At 42.9% G+C, this 13,145-nt stretch overlaps 1 protein-coding gene across 13 annotated transcripts in view; it reads right to left on the reverse strand.

The window, feature by feature from the left end:
* Positions 1–13,145, reverse strand: part of SUN1 (Sad1 and UNC84 domain containing 1) — a 31,086-nt gene that overhangs the window by 3,816 nt on the left and 14,125 nt on the right. For 7 of the 13 annotated variants that reach the window (XM_063314865.1, XM_063314866.1, XM_063314864.1 and 4 more), the window contains 13 exons: positions 13,042–13,125; positions 12,064–12,174; positions 9,678–9,776; positions 7,882–7,975; positions 7,446–7,504; positions 6,161–6,306; positions 4,482–4,718; positions 3,570–3,656; positions 2,442–2,485; positions 1,986–2,124; positions 1,429–1,683; positions 624–708; positions 360–475 (listed from right to left, as the gene is read on the reverse strand). In XM_063314865.1, the coding sequence (XP_063170935.1) occupies positions 360–475; positions 624–708; positions 1,429–1,683; positions 1,986–2,124; positions 2,442–2,485; positions 3,570–3,656; positions 4,482–4,718; positions 6,161–6,306; positions 7,446–7,504; positions 7,882–7,975; positions 9,678–9,776; positions 12,064–12,174; positions 13,042–13,125 (1,556 nt within the window). The remainder of the gene's footprint in view (positions 1–359; positions 476–623; positions 709–1,428; positions 1,684–1,985; positions 2,125–2,441; positions 2,486–3,569; positions 3,657–4,481; positions 4,719–6,160; positions 6,307–7,445; positions 7,505–7,881; positions 7,976–9,677; positions 9,777–12,063; positions 12,175–13,041; positions 13,126–13,145) is intronic. The other 6 variants (XM_063314874.1, XM_063314873.1, XM_063314872.1 and 3 more) reach the window with 2 other exon arrangements.

The following is a 13,145-nucleotide window of genomic DNA, read 5'->3' on the forward strand; positions in this document are numbered from 1 at the left end:
ATCCATGGGGTGGGGGTTAATACAGTCACGATGGCAGCCACACCCTGCAATTGAAGCCCTGCCCCCCCTTTTTTATACACGTGGTTGTGATTGCTATCCCCTGCGGATCCCCCTCGCCTAAAGGGAGATGGAAAACCAGTAGACCAGAATTAGTTCATTCTGTACAACTTTGGGATTGGGGGTAAAACCCAAAATTGCAGGATTCGTGCAATATGGAGCAATGATGAATCTTTCGCTAATGGCCTGTGATCAACTCAAGCATTCAGTTTTTTTTTTCTCATCATCTGTAATTCAGCTACTGTCAAGGTCATTCTGAACCTAACTGGAAATGCTCTGAAAACTGCCAGTATTATAAGTACCTGGATCACTACCCGGGGTGACTGGGAAAAGTACCACAAAGGAATTCCGAAGAGACTAAGCAGCGCTGTTTTGGTTTCGTACGTCTCTGAACAGCGAGTGCTCAAAATGCTGCCACCTCAAAGAAACATAGGGACAGAAAACTGTTTAGCTTTGTCAGGCAACGGACACCTAGTCCGCAGGTGCTTTAAACGTAAGACTCTTGTCCTCTGCGTTTGCCAAAGTTAAAGAATAGAAATAAATCCTCCTATCTGTTGGTCACTTACCTCCAGATTCCAAAGCAAAATCGACCATGCCTGTTTTGTCTTGAGAGTAGAGCCTCAGGGCATTATTGACAATAACTTGTGCTTGCTGCAAATGGAGAGAAATAGGCAGAAATGACCAGTCAGCATTCCAGCAAGCTGATGAAAGTCACTGATGACCAAGGGAGCACTTTTACTACAGAATATCTGTACATCTTAACTTGCTTTTAAAGGAGGACTTACAGCACCTAGCAATCTGAACACACTCTCTCACTAGGTCAAAATATCTGAAATGGCATCCTAACAGGCCACTCTAAATCCTGGCTTCTGCTGTGGAGCATCTGAGAGAGACGTGGAAGAAATGCAATGGCGTCTCAGATCTAGATCACTTTCTAAGCATGGACCTTTACATTAGCTTTACAATAGCTTTCTTTCTTTCAAATTTCTATCACCGCCCATCTCCCCCCAAAAGGGGTACTCTGATGTATATTCCATTGCAAACCGCCCAATCATATGAGGGAAAATGCATCATTTTTTAAAAAAATCATGTACTGTACATTCCATTTCCTCCTGTCATATGACTGGCTCTCAGATGTCTCTAATTAAGTGTAGATAAATAATGCAGCTGATAAAAGGAATGCCATTCTGTGTACTAGTTGGCCTGCCAACAGCACCCTGTGCTTTCCATCTTTGTCCTGTGAAACACCCCTAATTTCTTGCATACGCTAGCTTATATTTGGCTGTATTTCAACATTACTTATCTGCCTTGCAGCAGTGAAACCTAAAATGCTAAATCAACAGCTTGGAATATGTTTCCGATCTGGCTTACCGCTTCCGTGATGCCTACAATGCCAGCTTCATTCACAGCACTTGTCACTACCTCTGAAGTCACCTTGGAGTTTGTGACCGACCTGTGAAGAGTGATGTTCCTGAGGATGCGCATCTCCAGATCTCGCAACAAAATCTGCAAGTCTGCTTTGCTCACAAATCTGGAAGTCAGCCACTGAAGCAAGGATTCCGGGATATCCCCTTCTGGCTCACCAAAAAACATAACCCCGATGGATTCTTTAATCCGGGCATCAACCTAGAAGTAAAAAAACCGAAACAAAACAAAACATGACAACAGATGGCTTTCGAAATGAAAGAGCGATTAGGTATTAGGATTAGGATTAGGTTGACTGTAGTAAATGCCAGGAGCAACTGACAGGGCCAAAGAATCCTTCTGCATATTATGGGATGGCTATTAGGGTTAGCTGTGTGAATACACTCATGTGTTTCTGGCATACCAACCCAACGGAGTCACTCCAGAAATAACAGATGCGTAACATTACGTCAGAACAAGATGCGCAAATTCAGTCCTGCTCAGGCGTTCCCTTCTAAGCTTACCTTTTCGTGAAGGGCGTCTGTCATGTCACAGTGGCTCTTCCAATCTCGTAAACTCAGAAACTCTGACTTCAGCTGCGCCAACTCAAATTCCAGGTGCTTAATCTTGGACAAAAGACTCTGGTTTTGCTCATCAATGTCACTGAGAAGCAGAAAAAAAGCAATGGAAGGCAGGTTTCAAACTCTGCAGGTCTAGTGGAGGTAGGAGCATTTGTGTTTTTACACTGGAGTAAAACAAAGGGAGCACCATTACCCTAAACAGTGACTGGAGGGTCCCTATGTTATAAAGTTGTGAAATCTACCTGTCTGTCTGTCTATTGCAACATACCACTGGTTATCAGTAATAAAAATCACCCACCCATTCTTTAATTAAAAAAAAAAGTAGAGATACTATCCAACTTATGGAGTATTTTGTAATCTTTAATGGTTCGCAGTTCAACATACGAGTTGCAGCCGTACCTCATTGTTTTTGCTTTGGTTAATTCAAAATCCTTCTGGAGGCCCTGGAAAATAACACAATATTAGTAACCTGTATAAACCTCCACTTTACTTGGAACTATTGAAAAGAGACAAAAGAAACTCAGAACATGCAGAAAGAGGTTCACGGGGAATCAGCAAGTATCATCCACTGTAGAAGACAAAGTTTAGCATTGCTGTCTGGAGCACAGATGGAGTTGCAGTCTGATGCTGTTGGGATAGCAACAGGGATACAGGACTGCAGTAGGGTGTGTGACTTTGAAAACCCTCCTTCAACACTTTGGGGATGGCAGTATTCCAACTGTTGCCAATTAACAGATGGCTATGAGGACCAGCCATGGCATGCCTGGCAGATGGTGTTCCACATTAGGCTCTTGATCAGTCACCGAACTGAAACTCCTTTTTGATCTTATTTCCACCAACACCTCTATTGTGCAAGTGAAAAATCCTTCTTTCTTTCTGGATGATGTTTAGTTCAAGGTTGTTTTAAAGAGGTCCATACTGAACAATATCTATGTCCACATTTGAGAAGTCTGGTGCTGATAACAAAACTGTATCTGGCCTACATCTATCCTTAAAAACCCTTAGCAGCATGTTATCCTCAATAACTATGCCCATCGAGCCTAACGTTGCTTGGTGCCCAAATCAGGGTTTTTTAAATTCTTCCTTACAAAGCTGTCTCCTGAGGACCTTCTGAGATTTTGCCCTAAAACACTACGCTCAGCAGAGGTTTCCAAACCATAATCTGAAGATGCAGGGCATTACCCAGGACCAAATGCAAGCAATGTTTTTCATAGCATTTTAAATTGTTGTTGGCCATGGAGAGTCATGAATTTGAGAGGGGCAGCCACATAAATCGAACAAGTAAATAAATCTCACTCACCAAAACATCCTCCTATGGATGTAAACATAACAGGGAAGGAGGGTATCAAGAAAATGGTCATTTAAAGCTTATGTGACCTGAAAATAGCTGAACTGGTTTTCTGCCTTCTCACGCCCCTTCCCTAAGCACATCTGCTCAGAAGTGTTCCTTGGACGTATTTGGAATCAAACGTATTTAGAGTGATAAGAAGTTGTTAGAATAGAGAAAAGAAAAATGTTTACTGTTACCTCAGATTTTTCAGAGAGTTTTGCCAGAAGGCCTTCTAAAGTCACAAGGCGCCATTCATGCTCTTGGTGCAAAGTCAAAAATTTATGCTTTAAAGACAAAACAGAACTGTGTTTTATTTTTGTTTAAAAAGGAGCACTTTTACCATGAAAATGTAAACGAAACACTGAGGATTCTTCCCATATTTAAATGCTGCGCAGACTGTTAAGCACAGAAACCAAAATGACTATATTTAAACTTTTTATACACCGAACCTTTATAAAGAGAAAGACAACGATCCATTTATGGCAAAGGAACAAAATGGCATCATTTCAAAAATTCACATATTGAAAAGTACCTTTTGTTCCTTGATCTATGTTAAATCTGGCAGTTACAGATTTGTAAATTTCACCTGGTAGAATAATTGTTTGAGTTTACTGAGGGCAACCAATTACAATGTAATTTACTAAACTATTATCTTATAGCAGGGTTTCTCCACCAGGGTTCTGCAGCACCCTCGGGTTCCGCGAGAGGTCATTATTGATTTAAAAAACTATTTCAAATTCGGGCAACTTCCCATTCAAGAGGTAAGTTTCATTCTTTATGTTTAGTTTGGGAGCACTGTGAAGGCATCTAGACAGGCCCACCCGTGAAACGAATATAGTAATTTTGCAACTTCTGGCCTATCTTTGAGCCTGAATGTGCAGGGGTTCCCCGAGGCCCGAAAAATATTTCAAGGGTTCCTCCAGGGTCAAAACGTTGAGGAAGGCTTTCTTATAATGTAAAACGAATGACAGCTCTTCTCAGCTCGTACAAATTCTAATTTTCCCCATCAACTTTTGTCCCCAGACACCTTCCTCCAGCAAACACACTATTTAATAAGTCTATAACGTTTACATTAAAACTGGTGCCCAGAATTGTTCCAAACAAGCTACCTCTGAGTGTGCCACTTCATCTGATTCTGCCTTTGGAAGATGCTGGCTCACAATGTTTTTTACGAGCGCCAACATTTCACTTCGGTCGTTCATTTGGGCGACTTGTTCCTGAAAGCTCTGCGCCAGCAGCAGCGCTTTACTGAATTCTTCATCCCGGTGATGCCACTTCTCTGATAACAGGGCCATTTGTTTTTCCAGCTCCCTTACACGATCTGCATCAAAGAACTTCATAGTCACCTAGATTGTTTTTTTTAATAATAAAAAAGGACTTATTTATTTTCACTGCATCTGGCATAAATGAACTCACATTAATAAAATCACTTCATCATGAGCTATAGTGTCACTTTAAATAACGAAGCTCTAAAGTTAGACCAAAACAGATTAAAAGCAGCAACGAATCCCAATTAACTTCAGATAAGGCTTGCTGGCAAAAGATCATAGTCACCAGCCACCTAAATGCAGGCAGGATAGGGATGGCGTAGTTTTCTTGAAGGTAATTCCGGATTTTGGTATTTATTCCCATAATTCTTCACAAGTGAGACACTATACAATCCAACCACCAGGTATAAGGCAACGTTACAAATGTACGGCTCCTTCCATGATCAAGCGAGTTAGTTCACTGTAATGTGAAAGATGGTAGCGTTCCACATGTGGGAATGTAATCCCTTTGTTGAAAAAGGATTATATGCCGTAATTCACATAAAGCTGGGCAAAGTTTCCCTGGACCATCGTTTCCACCTGCTGTTCCAGCAGATGCTACAAATCTAGGATAGTTCTGTATCACAGACTTCCTCTTTCAGGAGGAGTGACACCCCATCCAGAGCCTTATCATTTTTTTAAAAAAGAAAAGAAAATGTCTTTTCATTCATTTCCCCCCACTCCCAACCCCCGTCCCTGCAAATCACAGATTAATTTTTGGTGCAGAAATGAGCCAGACCAACTGGGAGTCACCAAGGCTTATGTTTCCAGAGTTAATCTCCCCTCAGTACTATGAGTTAGAAACATGGGAATGGCTAATTCTGCATATATCCTGAGGAAGAATGAGTCCTTTTTGGATCCTGGTGAGTTCCTTCAAACCTAGAGAATCGACAAATGCCTTAAATGCTTTGTCAGCCTTACTAAGTAGACCAGGCAGGAAATATGACCAGATGAGCTAATTCTACTTTATTGTAAGGCTACATTAACAGAATCTTGCAAGTCTGAAAGTGCAGATCTCCTGCCATCTCTTTTACAGCCCAAGAAACTAGGGAGGGTCCCTTCTGAGCCTCTTGCCCCTCCCGCTGTCTAGTTGCAGGCTATGCTCCCTCTTATCTGACCGTTCCCTTGGCAGCATCTCTTCACCCCGTCTCCCAAGGTCCTTCCCACATATCATTACATGCATCCCCTGTGTTCAACTAGTTGCTTGACTGCTCTGTAAAAATAATTTAGGCTAAGTTCATTTGGTGGACGCACGCTTTCCACAACCAGGCCTGCGCAACTTGTGCACCGCACACACCAAATTTGTCAATACTGAATTTTGGCTTCTTGCTTGCAGACCGATGGATGGAAGGCCCACATCCAGTCTGAAACTGAGGGAGACCTGGATCCCCATCCCTAGCAATGCTGCAGTTTGCCTAAACCTCTAGGACATCACACCTCTTTGAAAACCAAAGCCCGACATAAGGAATGGACTGCCTTACCTCTGGAAACTGACCAGCCTGGCCTGAATGAGGGGCAGGTGCGAGTCTCTTTACAGAGTTTTCCCACCTGTGCATTCTGAGTATGCTTGTCCAGTTCAAAGCTGGTAACAATGAAAGGAAATCTTCAGGGCCCCAGCACCATAAACCTGAAGCGAAAGAAAAAAAAATCTGGCTAGGAGGAAACATCCCTGAATTCGTAGGAAGCTCAGCAAAGCCGCCTACATTTAGGAAACATCCTTTGTTATATTCACCAGGCAGACAATAAATTGTGAAAGACCAAGATCGGGGGAAGGGGCTGTAGTCGGATCCCACATTTTGTCTCTTGCACCTCCACGTAGACAATGTCTCTCTAGAATCCTGCCAGGCGCTGGGAATTTGGGGTGCGTGGTGCTTCAGACCTGAACCGCCAAAGGTGCTCTGGAGCAGCCATGAGCGGGCACACCAGACCTGTCAGCACCTCCTTAGAGAAGACATGCTCAAAGCATCTTGCTGCACTCCACTGATGTTTCCAAACCTCAAAGCACATTCTCCTGGAATCTTGCAGCCGTGCTGCAAGGCCAGCCAAAGAAAAATATTCTGAAGCGCATGTTTGGTTTTGAATCCAAAGTGCTGCCCCACCTACGTGACAGCGCAGCGCTAGACGGAACCCAGATCTGTTTTGGTGGAGCATCTTCCTATGGACTAGGGCATTCGCTTCTACAACTGAACCATTTCCATAATTTCCCCTACAAATAAGTTCACCGGATCCCTTCTCTTGCTCTGTGTGTTCTCTATAGATGCATGCATGCACATTTTCTTCTACACCAAGAGTAAACTAGAACAAATTTAGGTAATTTGCATAACACGATTTAAGCTTCCTTGGTATATAACTGGATAGAAATTGCTTTCGCGCATTGTAGGTCCACTGTGTTTGTGCTTTTCAAGACTCAGCTGCATCTTAAACATGCGCACGCTCACACACTCACTCACAGACAGAACATGTCCATGCAAGCTAGGCCCAATCTCAACCCAACTTTTCCCCTAACGTTGCTGTTCGGAGAATAAAATAAGGGACATCCTCACCTTCTCCCCCCCCGGTGTGTGTGGCCTTGAGAACTCAGCAAAAGGCAGGATATCAAGGCAATAAACAAACAGAGAAAAGAGGTTTACAGTGTCTGGTCCTGGGGTGATCTGCTACACGTTTGGTGGTTTATTGCAAAAGCTGTGGAGGCTGCATAAACACAGTCCTCGAACTAGGTTGTCCTCACGGGTAAGGTTTTAGATTCTTCAAGACATGTTTACTCACCAAGCAATAAAAGTAGGGGGAGAACGAACAGCAGCAACCTGAACATCTTTGGGAGACATCTGGAAAACAGATGCAAGAACTGCACTGTAAAGATGTCCATCACTGTAATTAATTGCCTTAATATTTTACATATATTGGATCAAGAAATAACACTAAAGTCAGGGGATAAGGGCTGTGGTCCTTCCCAAAGCTTGGGAAGCAGCTCACTGGAGCTCCTCTAGAAATCAATCTCACTGAAGCCATCAATCGAATTGAAATCAAATTTAGCTTTGTAGAGCATGGTCTAGCACACTACTCAAAGCCCAACGAAGCTTGTTCTCATCATGATTTACTGTGGTTTATGATTAGAACCAGCTTGCAAAGTCTATAATAAACAATAATGTGTTTTTTTTTATGCAACGCACGGGATCCAGTACTGCATGAAATGCTTACAGACCTTGTAAGGAGAAAAACATTCAGCAGAGAGATTAGGGCCACGAGCTGATACCATCCAGTTCCGAGCCACCAGAATGCTCCTGCAGCAGCTTTCCCTACATTGGAGGAGAAAGCCTAGATGAATGAGAAAGGTGATGACATCACTCAGCACAGCAGTCTTCAAACTTTTTGATCCTCAGGGAAACCTCTCCTGATCGATGCCAATGCTGCACAGAAGGAACCACTGGGCGCTGCAGAAAAATCTGGGCACAGACTCCTAGGCATCCATAGATGTCCATGAAGGTGGAAAAATGGTGACCCACGGGCGGAGACATCACAATGGAAACTCTGCCTTTACGTTCTTGCGTCCTGATACTGGATTCAAGTATGTAAGTTGCAGGTTTTGCATTATGATGTCATGACATGTTACATCACTCCCCTGCCCTCTTATGCATAGATCAAGGCACGTTAAGTGCACACAGACACCAGCTGGATCCATGGAGTCTCACTGCCATCCTGGGTCAACCAGGAGTTTCTCTGGACTATGACCAAAACACTTCTGCAGGCTAATGGTCTATGATGGTGGACAGCTGGTCCTTGTGGAAGTTGATCCACTAGGACTGATCTTTTCACCCACGCTTCCCTGAAATATAGTTTGAAAACAACTGGCTTGGGAGGAGAAAACAGAGGGGAGGGTTACAGAGAGGTTATTATATGACAAAGATTTCCAGAGGGAATGAAGATTTTTGTAAGCGACAATAAGAAAAGAAACACCAGTTCGTAACATCGTTCGTGCCGTTTTCTGCATTAGTGGCCCAGAATACCCCTGGCACAGACACAAAGTCATGCAACAAGGAATCTAGTTTCAAATATTAATCTAGAATTTAGTCATTTTAAATTAATAATGCATGTTGTTGCATTCACAGCAGAATCTGTTCGACAGAAGGTCACACTGGAAGAAGCAAGATTGTCTGAGCTCAGTAGAATTATAGAGCCACCCTCCACATCTTTGACAGCAAGCATCTGCTCCCCATTTAGGAATACAGGGAGCACACATACTGTTACAAGACACGATATGTTATTAATAACAATAAAGACAAACGCATCACCAAGAAAATACAATTTTCTGTATTAAGGACAGAAAAGCAGAAAAGCTGCTTAAAACAAGTTGCATTTCCTACATGCTAATGCATGTGGAGGGAAATGAGGAAACTACAGTGGTCTCCATGTACTTTTCATATTCCCTGCTCCAGACAGAACTGTGGGACCTGCGCTATGCCTTTTAAGCTTATACGTGCTTTCTGCTATCTATACTAAGGTTCAATTTCCACTCCAAGTGAGGATGGTGGGAACACCTTTGGGTCTGTCACCTCTGACAGCAAAGCCTGTTGAGCCACCTTGCTAAGCAAGCAAGACTGATTAAGACAACAGAAGCTAACTAAATACACAGGTAGAATAATGGATCATGGCAAATGACAGGTAAAGGAGCAGGTTGTGTGGCTTCTCCTTCACAGCAGACTGAATTTGTGCAGGAAGATCATGAAGTGGCTCTCAACAAAAAATGTTCTATTCAACGCTTCCGCCCACCTGAAGGGCCTGTTTCTCTCTACATCTTGTCTCAACCAGGTGTCCTGATGTTGCACAAGGGAGAAGGCTTGCTTTCAACATAGGAAATGCAGTGTTTGAAGCTGCGCTAAAGACTGTGAGCTCAAATTCATCAGCTGTTCACATCTCCTGCAAGATGCCAGGATCAAAAGGTAGAATACTCATGCAAAAAGCTTGCGTGCACATACACCCACACACACACACAGTAGTAACCTGGGGACACAATAGCCAGCCAAAGGAGAGACAAAACCTTCTGGGTCACAAGCCATCCTGCTGTTCTCATTCTTTGCAACATATGGATTAAGAAGTAACCTAGTACAACACAGATGGATATGAACATTGGCAACAGAAATGGTTTTCAGTCAAAGCCATCACTCTGTGCTTCTGCACACCAAATCAAATTCACATTAAAAAAAACAAAACACTAGCATCCCGGCAGAGGAAAATGAGAGCTAGCATTATTAATAGTCAGTTTAACAGGATCTCTCTCTCTTTCTTTTGAATGAAGTTACTCATTCTGTCTCTTAAAAATACAAGACTGGTTTTGAGAGATAACATTGTACTTCCCAACAACGTAACGAAGTCATAATGATCCTTCTACAATCTCTAAATTATCATGAAAAGCAAGAGTCATTGCTGATATCTGGTTGACTAAGATTTTGAGAGAGGAATACTTTTGTCTGTAAATCCCAAAGGAAATAAAGTAACAAGACAATTAAGTCATTGAAAGAACATGTAAAACGTATCTGAGAGGAGAACAAGACTATCATCATTTACCCTGCTCTTCACCCTAAGTGCAGAGGAACGAAAAGATTTTTCCAGTTGAGGATACTATTTAATCCTTGACCGTAAAGTTTTTCATTCATCTACGCTTACGATGATCTTCCTGGACCTACTAACCCACCCAAATTTTACCTGGGAAGAAAGGAGCAAGGGTTGGGGACATGTGAACCCCCTTTCATATGTGATTCAGGAACAATTGCAGCCTAACTTAGAAAATACAAAATATTGAAAAGGAAATAGTTATTCCAATGAGTTTGGTCTTTTGTACACTTTGGGATCAACTTAAGGCTTCCTGCAACATACTCGCAAGAACAAATTTTAGCTCTCTGTTGAGCATGCCTCAACAGGAGGTAGAAATGCTTCCAAGGAGAGGTGTTGGTCTGGTTCACAGACTGTTTCTGTGGATTTTAATTCAGTGTGGATGAGCACCTGATTGCGGTATATGTATGGTGCATTTGACATTCAGGCACACTCTTATAAATGCTTCCTGGGAAAAATTCCCCTTGAAGAGTGAGGGACCTGTTCCCAAATAAAATACTGGGGGAATAAAGGAGCCGTGTGCACGAAAGGACTCAAGAGCCAAACAGCCATGGCTTTCATTCAACACTGCTAATTGTCATGTCCAAACCCTTTTTATTTCTAGAAATATATTTGATGGTACTGAAGCCCAGTCAAAAATAGATCCAGGACTTGAATTATGCATAGTCTGGCAACAGGAGTGTTGCAGATTTTATTTTTTTACACTAGATTTACAGCTAGGTCTGAACTGAACTGCTCAAATCATAATGCAGCCTTGTAAATAAGCCGACAACATTCTCCTTCTGTTGCCAAAAAAATCCATCTTCCATCCAGTTGATTGGCAGAGGGGGAGGAAAGAGATCTGCCCTTTGCCACTGTCCATCCTGGTTGGAAGTGGGTCAGATTTTTTTCCCCTATGGAAACCAGCAGACGGGGAGAGAAGCAGTAGAGAGAAGCCCCCTTACCCTCCTACCCATCTCCCTAGAAATCAGGGATACTTAACTTAAATATAAGGCTGTAATAATACCCACTTATTTTAATATGTACCGAGATAGGTGGCAGCTACCATCAATTTTGCTTGATCTCAAAAAAACGGAAGCAAGGTCGGATTTTGATGGAAGATCACCAGGAGATCCCAAGTGTCTTTATCTTATTTCACTACAGTAGATCTAGCTAAATTCCTCTACTATTAGATATGCTTTTTGCTAGGATTCGTTTTTCCTCCCCCAAGCATTATTTTATGTTTCATCCTCCATTAAACTACTGTGTTTTGCTTTCTTAATAGTTGTGCAACCCATGTAGAATTAAATTACCCCACCTTAACAGTAAGGGTGTGTGTGGGGTCAACCCAAATTTACAGCTGGAGTTGGCGGGCAGTGTCTGGGGAGAAGCACAACTCTCAAGGGGGCTAACCTACGCAAGGAAGCTCTAAGAGAAAACAGTGTGAGTGTTTCGCAATGCAGAGATTCTTATGATGGTGAAAATCCAAAGGCAGCTAAGCAGGACCTTATCTGACTAACAAATTTCATTAAAAGGCACAAGCTTTTGTGAGAAGCAGCTCACGTCATCAGACGCACGGAGTAGTTATGCATCTAGAGCCCCCACTCCACGCAACAGATGAGCAGCAGCTGCAGCGTATGAAAGCTTGTGCCTTTTAATAAAATGTGTTAGTTGGAAAAGGTGCTATTCTTCCGGTTTGGGGCTACTGTTGATTAACATGGCTCTCCTCCTGCAACATTTATGATGGCAAAGAGGCAACAGGAAAGAAAATGGTAGAAACCAAGCAGTACAAATCAACCTGGGTAAGAAAAGATGTGCCAAAGGCTTCTTGCTATCCTTTTAGACCTTGAGGATTGCAAGTGGGCTGCTGTGTATGTTTCAAGGTGTTTCTTCCCCTTACAGTCATCACCTGTTGGTTGGGGTAACAAAGAATTAATACAAAACACATTCATCAATCCACCGTGCAACACAATAGATGGGCCAAACTGCAGTACAGGAAGTTACTTTCCAAATATTCCTTAAATCTTAGGAGGGGGTTGAGCACAGCCAACGGTATGTTTCTGAGACAGGACCAGACGTTGCATGCAACAAGACGTCAATAACCCCCTCCCAACATCCCATTATATGTTGCCAATGCAGTAGGCAGCGAAGGGGTGCAAAACATTCCAAAGCGTTGGGTTCAAATTGCCCATTCAAGCTTGAAATGTGTGTTTCAGGTTTGAAACGGCTGTTCTGCATTCAACATGGGCTGCTTTAATTGTTTCGGAAGGGTTTGGGGCTCAAAGCAAAGGCCTCGAAACAGTCGGCTTTGGCTATGAAACAGCCATTTTTGGTCTGGAAATGGGGATTATGAATTTGAAGGTGAGTCTGGAAGGCCTGCATAGAACTGGTGGCAAGCAATGGGGCGGAGGAGAGGTAGGCAGGCTTCCCAGGATGCCCACTGCTCAGCAGTTTTCTGCACCCATATTGGCATATCACAAATTCTGCTTCTGCGCCCCTGACAACATCCATGCTTCAGGTGGGCAATCTTTGCTTTAGGTGCCCTTTATAACTAAATCCCATAGATGGGTGCATGTCTATAAAAGCAACTGCTATTCCAGGCGGTTGTGCGCAAGACGAATCGAGCGAATAGTGAAAGCTCCCTCAAAGTACAAGATGCGGAATCACAGCCAACATGCAATGCTTTTCCAACCTCCACGAAACCAACGGAACATCAAAGTAACATCTAGAATTCTAACCTGGGCTTATCTCTTAAAAAGCGTGGAGCTGTACTTACACAAGGACTCTCCGTTCATACCCAAGTGGCTTTCTTCCCTGAGAAATTCTTTTACATTCATGCTTCCACAGTAATTAGAGTGAGCTGCAACAGAGGAGAAAAAA

This window comes from Candoia aspera, chromosome 14 (assembly GCF_035149785.1).
Source record: "Candoia aspera isolate rCanAsp1 chromosome 14, rCanAsp1.hap2, whole genome shotgun sequence".
NCBI classification, from domain to species: Eukaryota; Metazoa; Chordata; class Lepidosauria; order Squamata; family Boidae; genus Candoia; species Candoia aspera.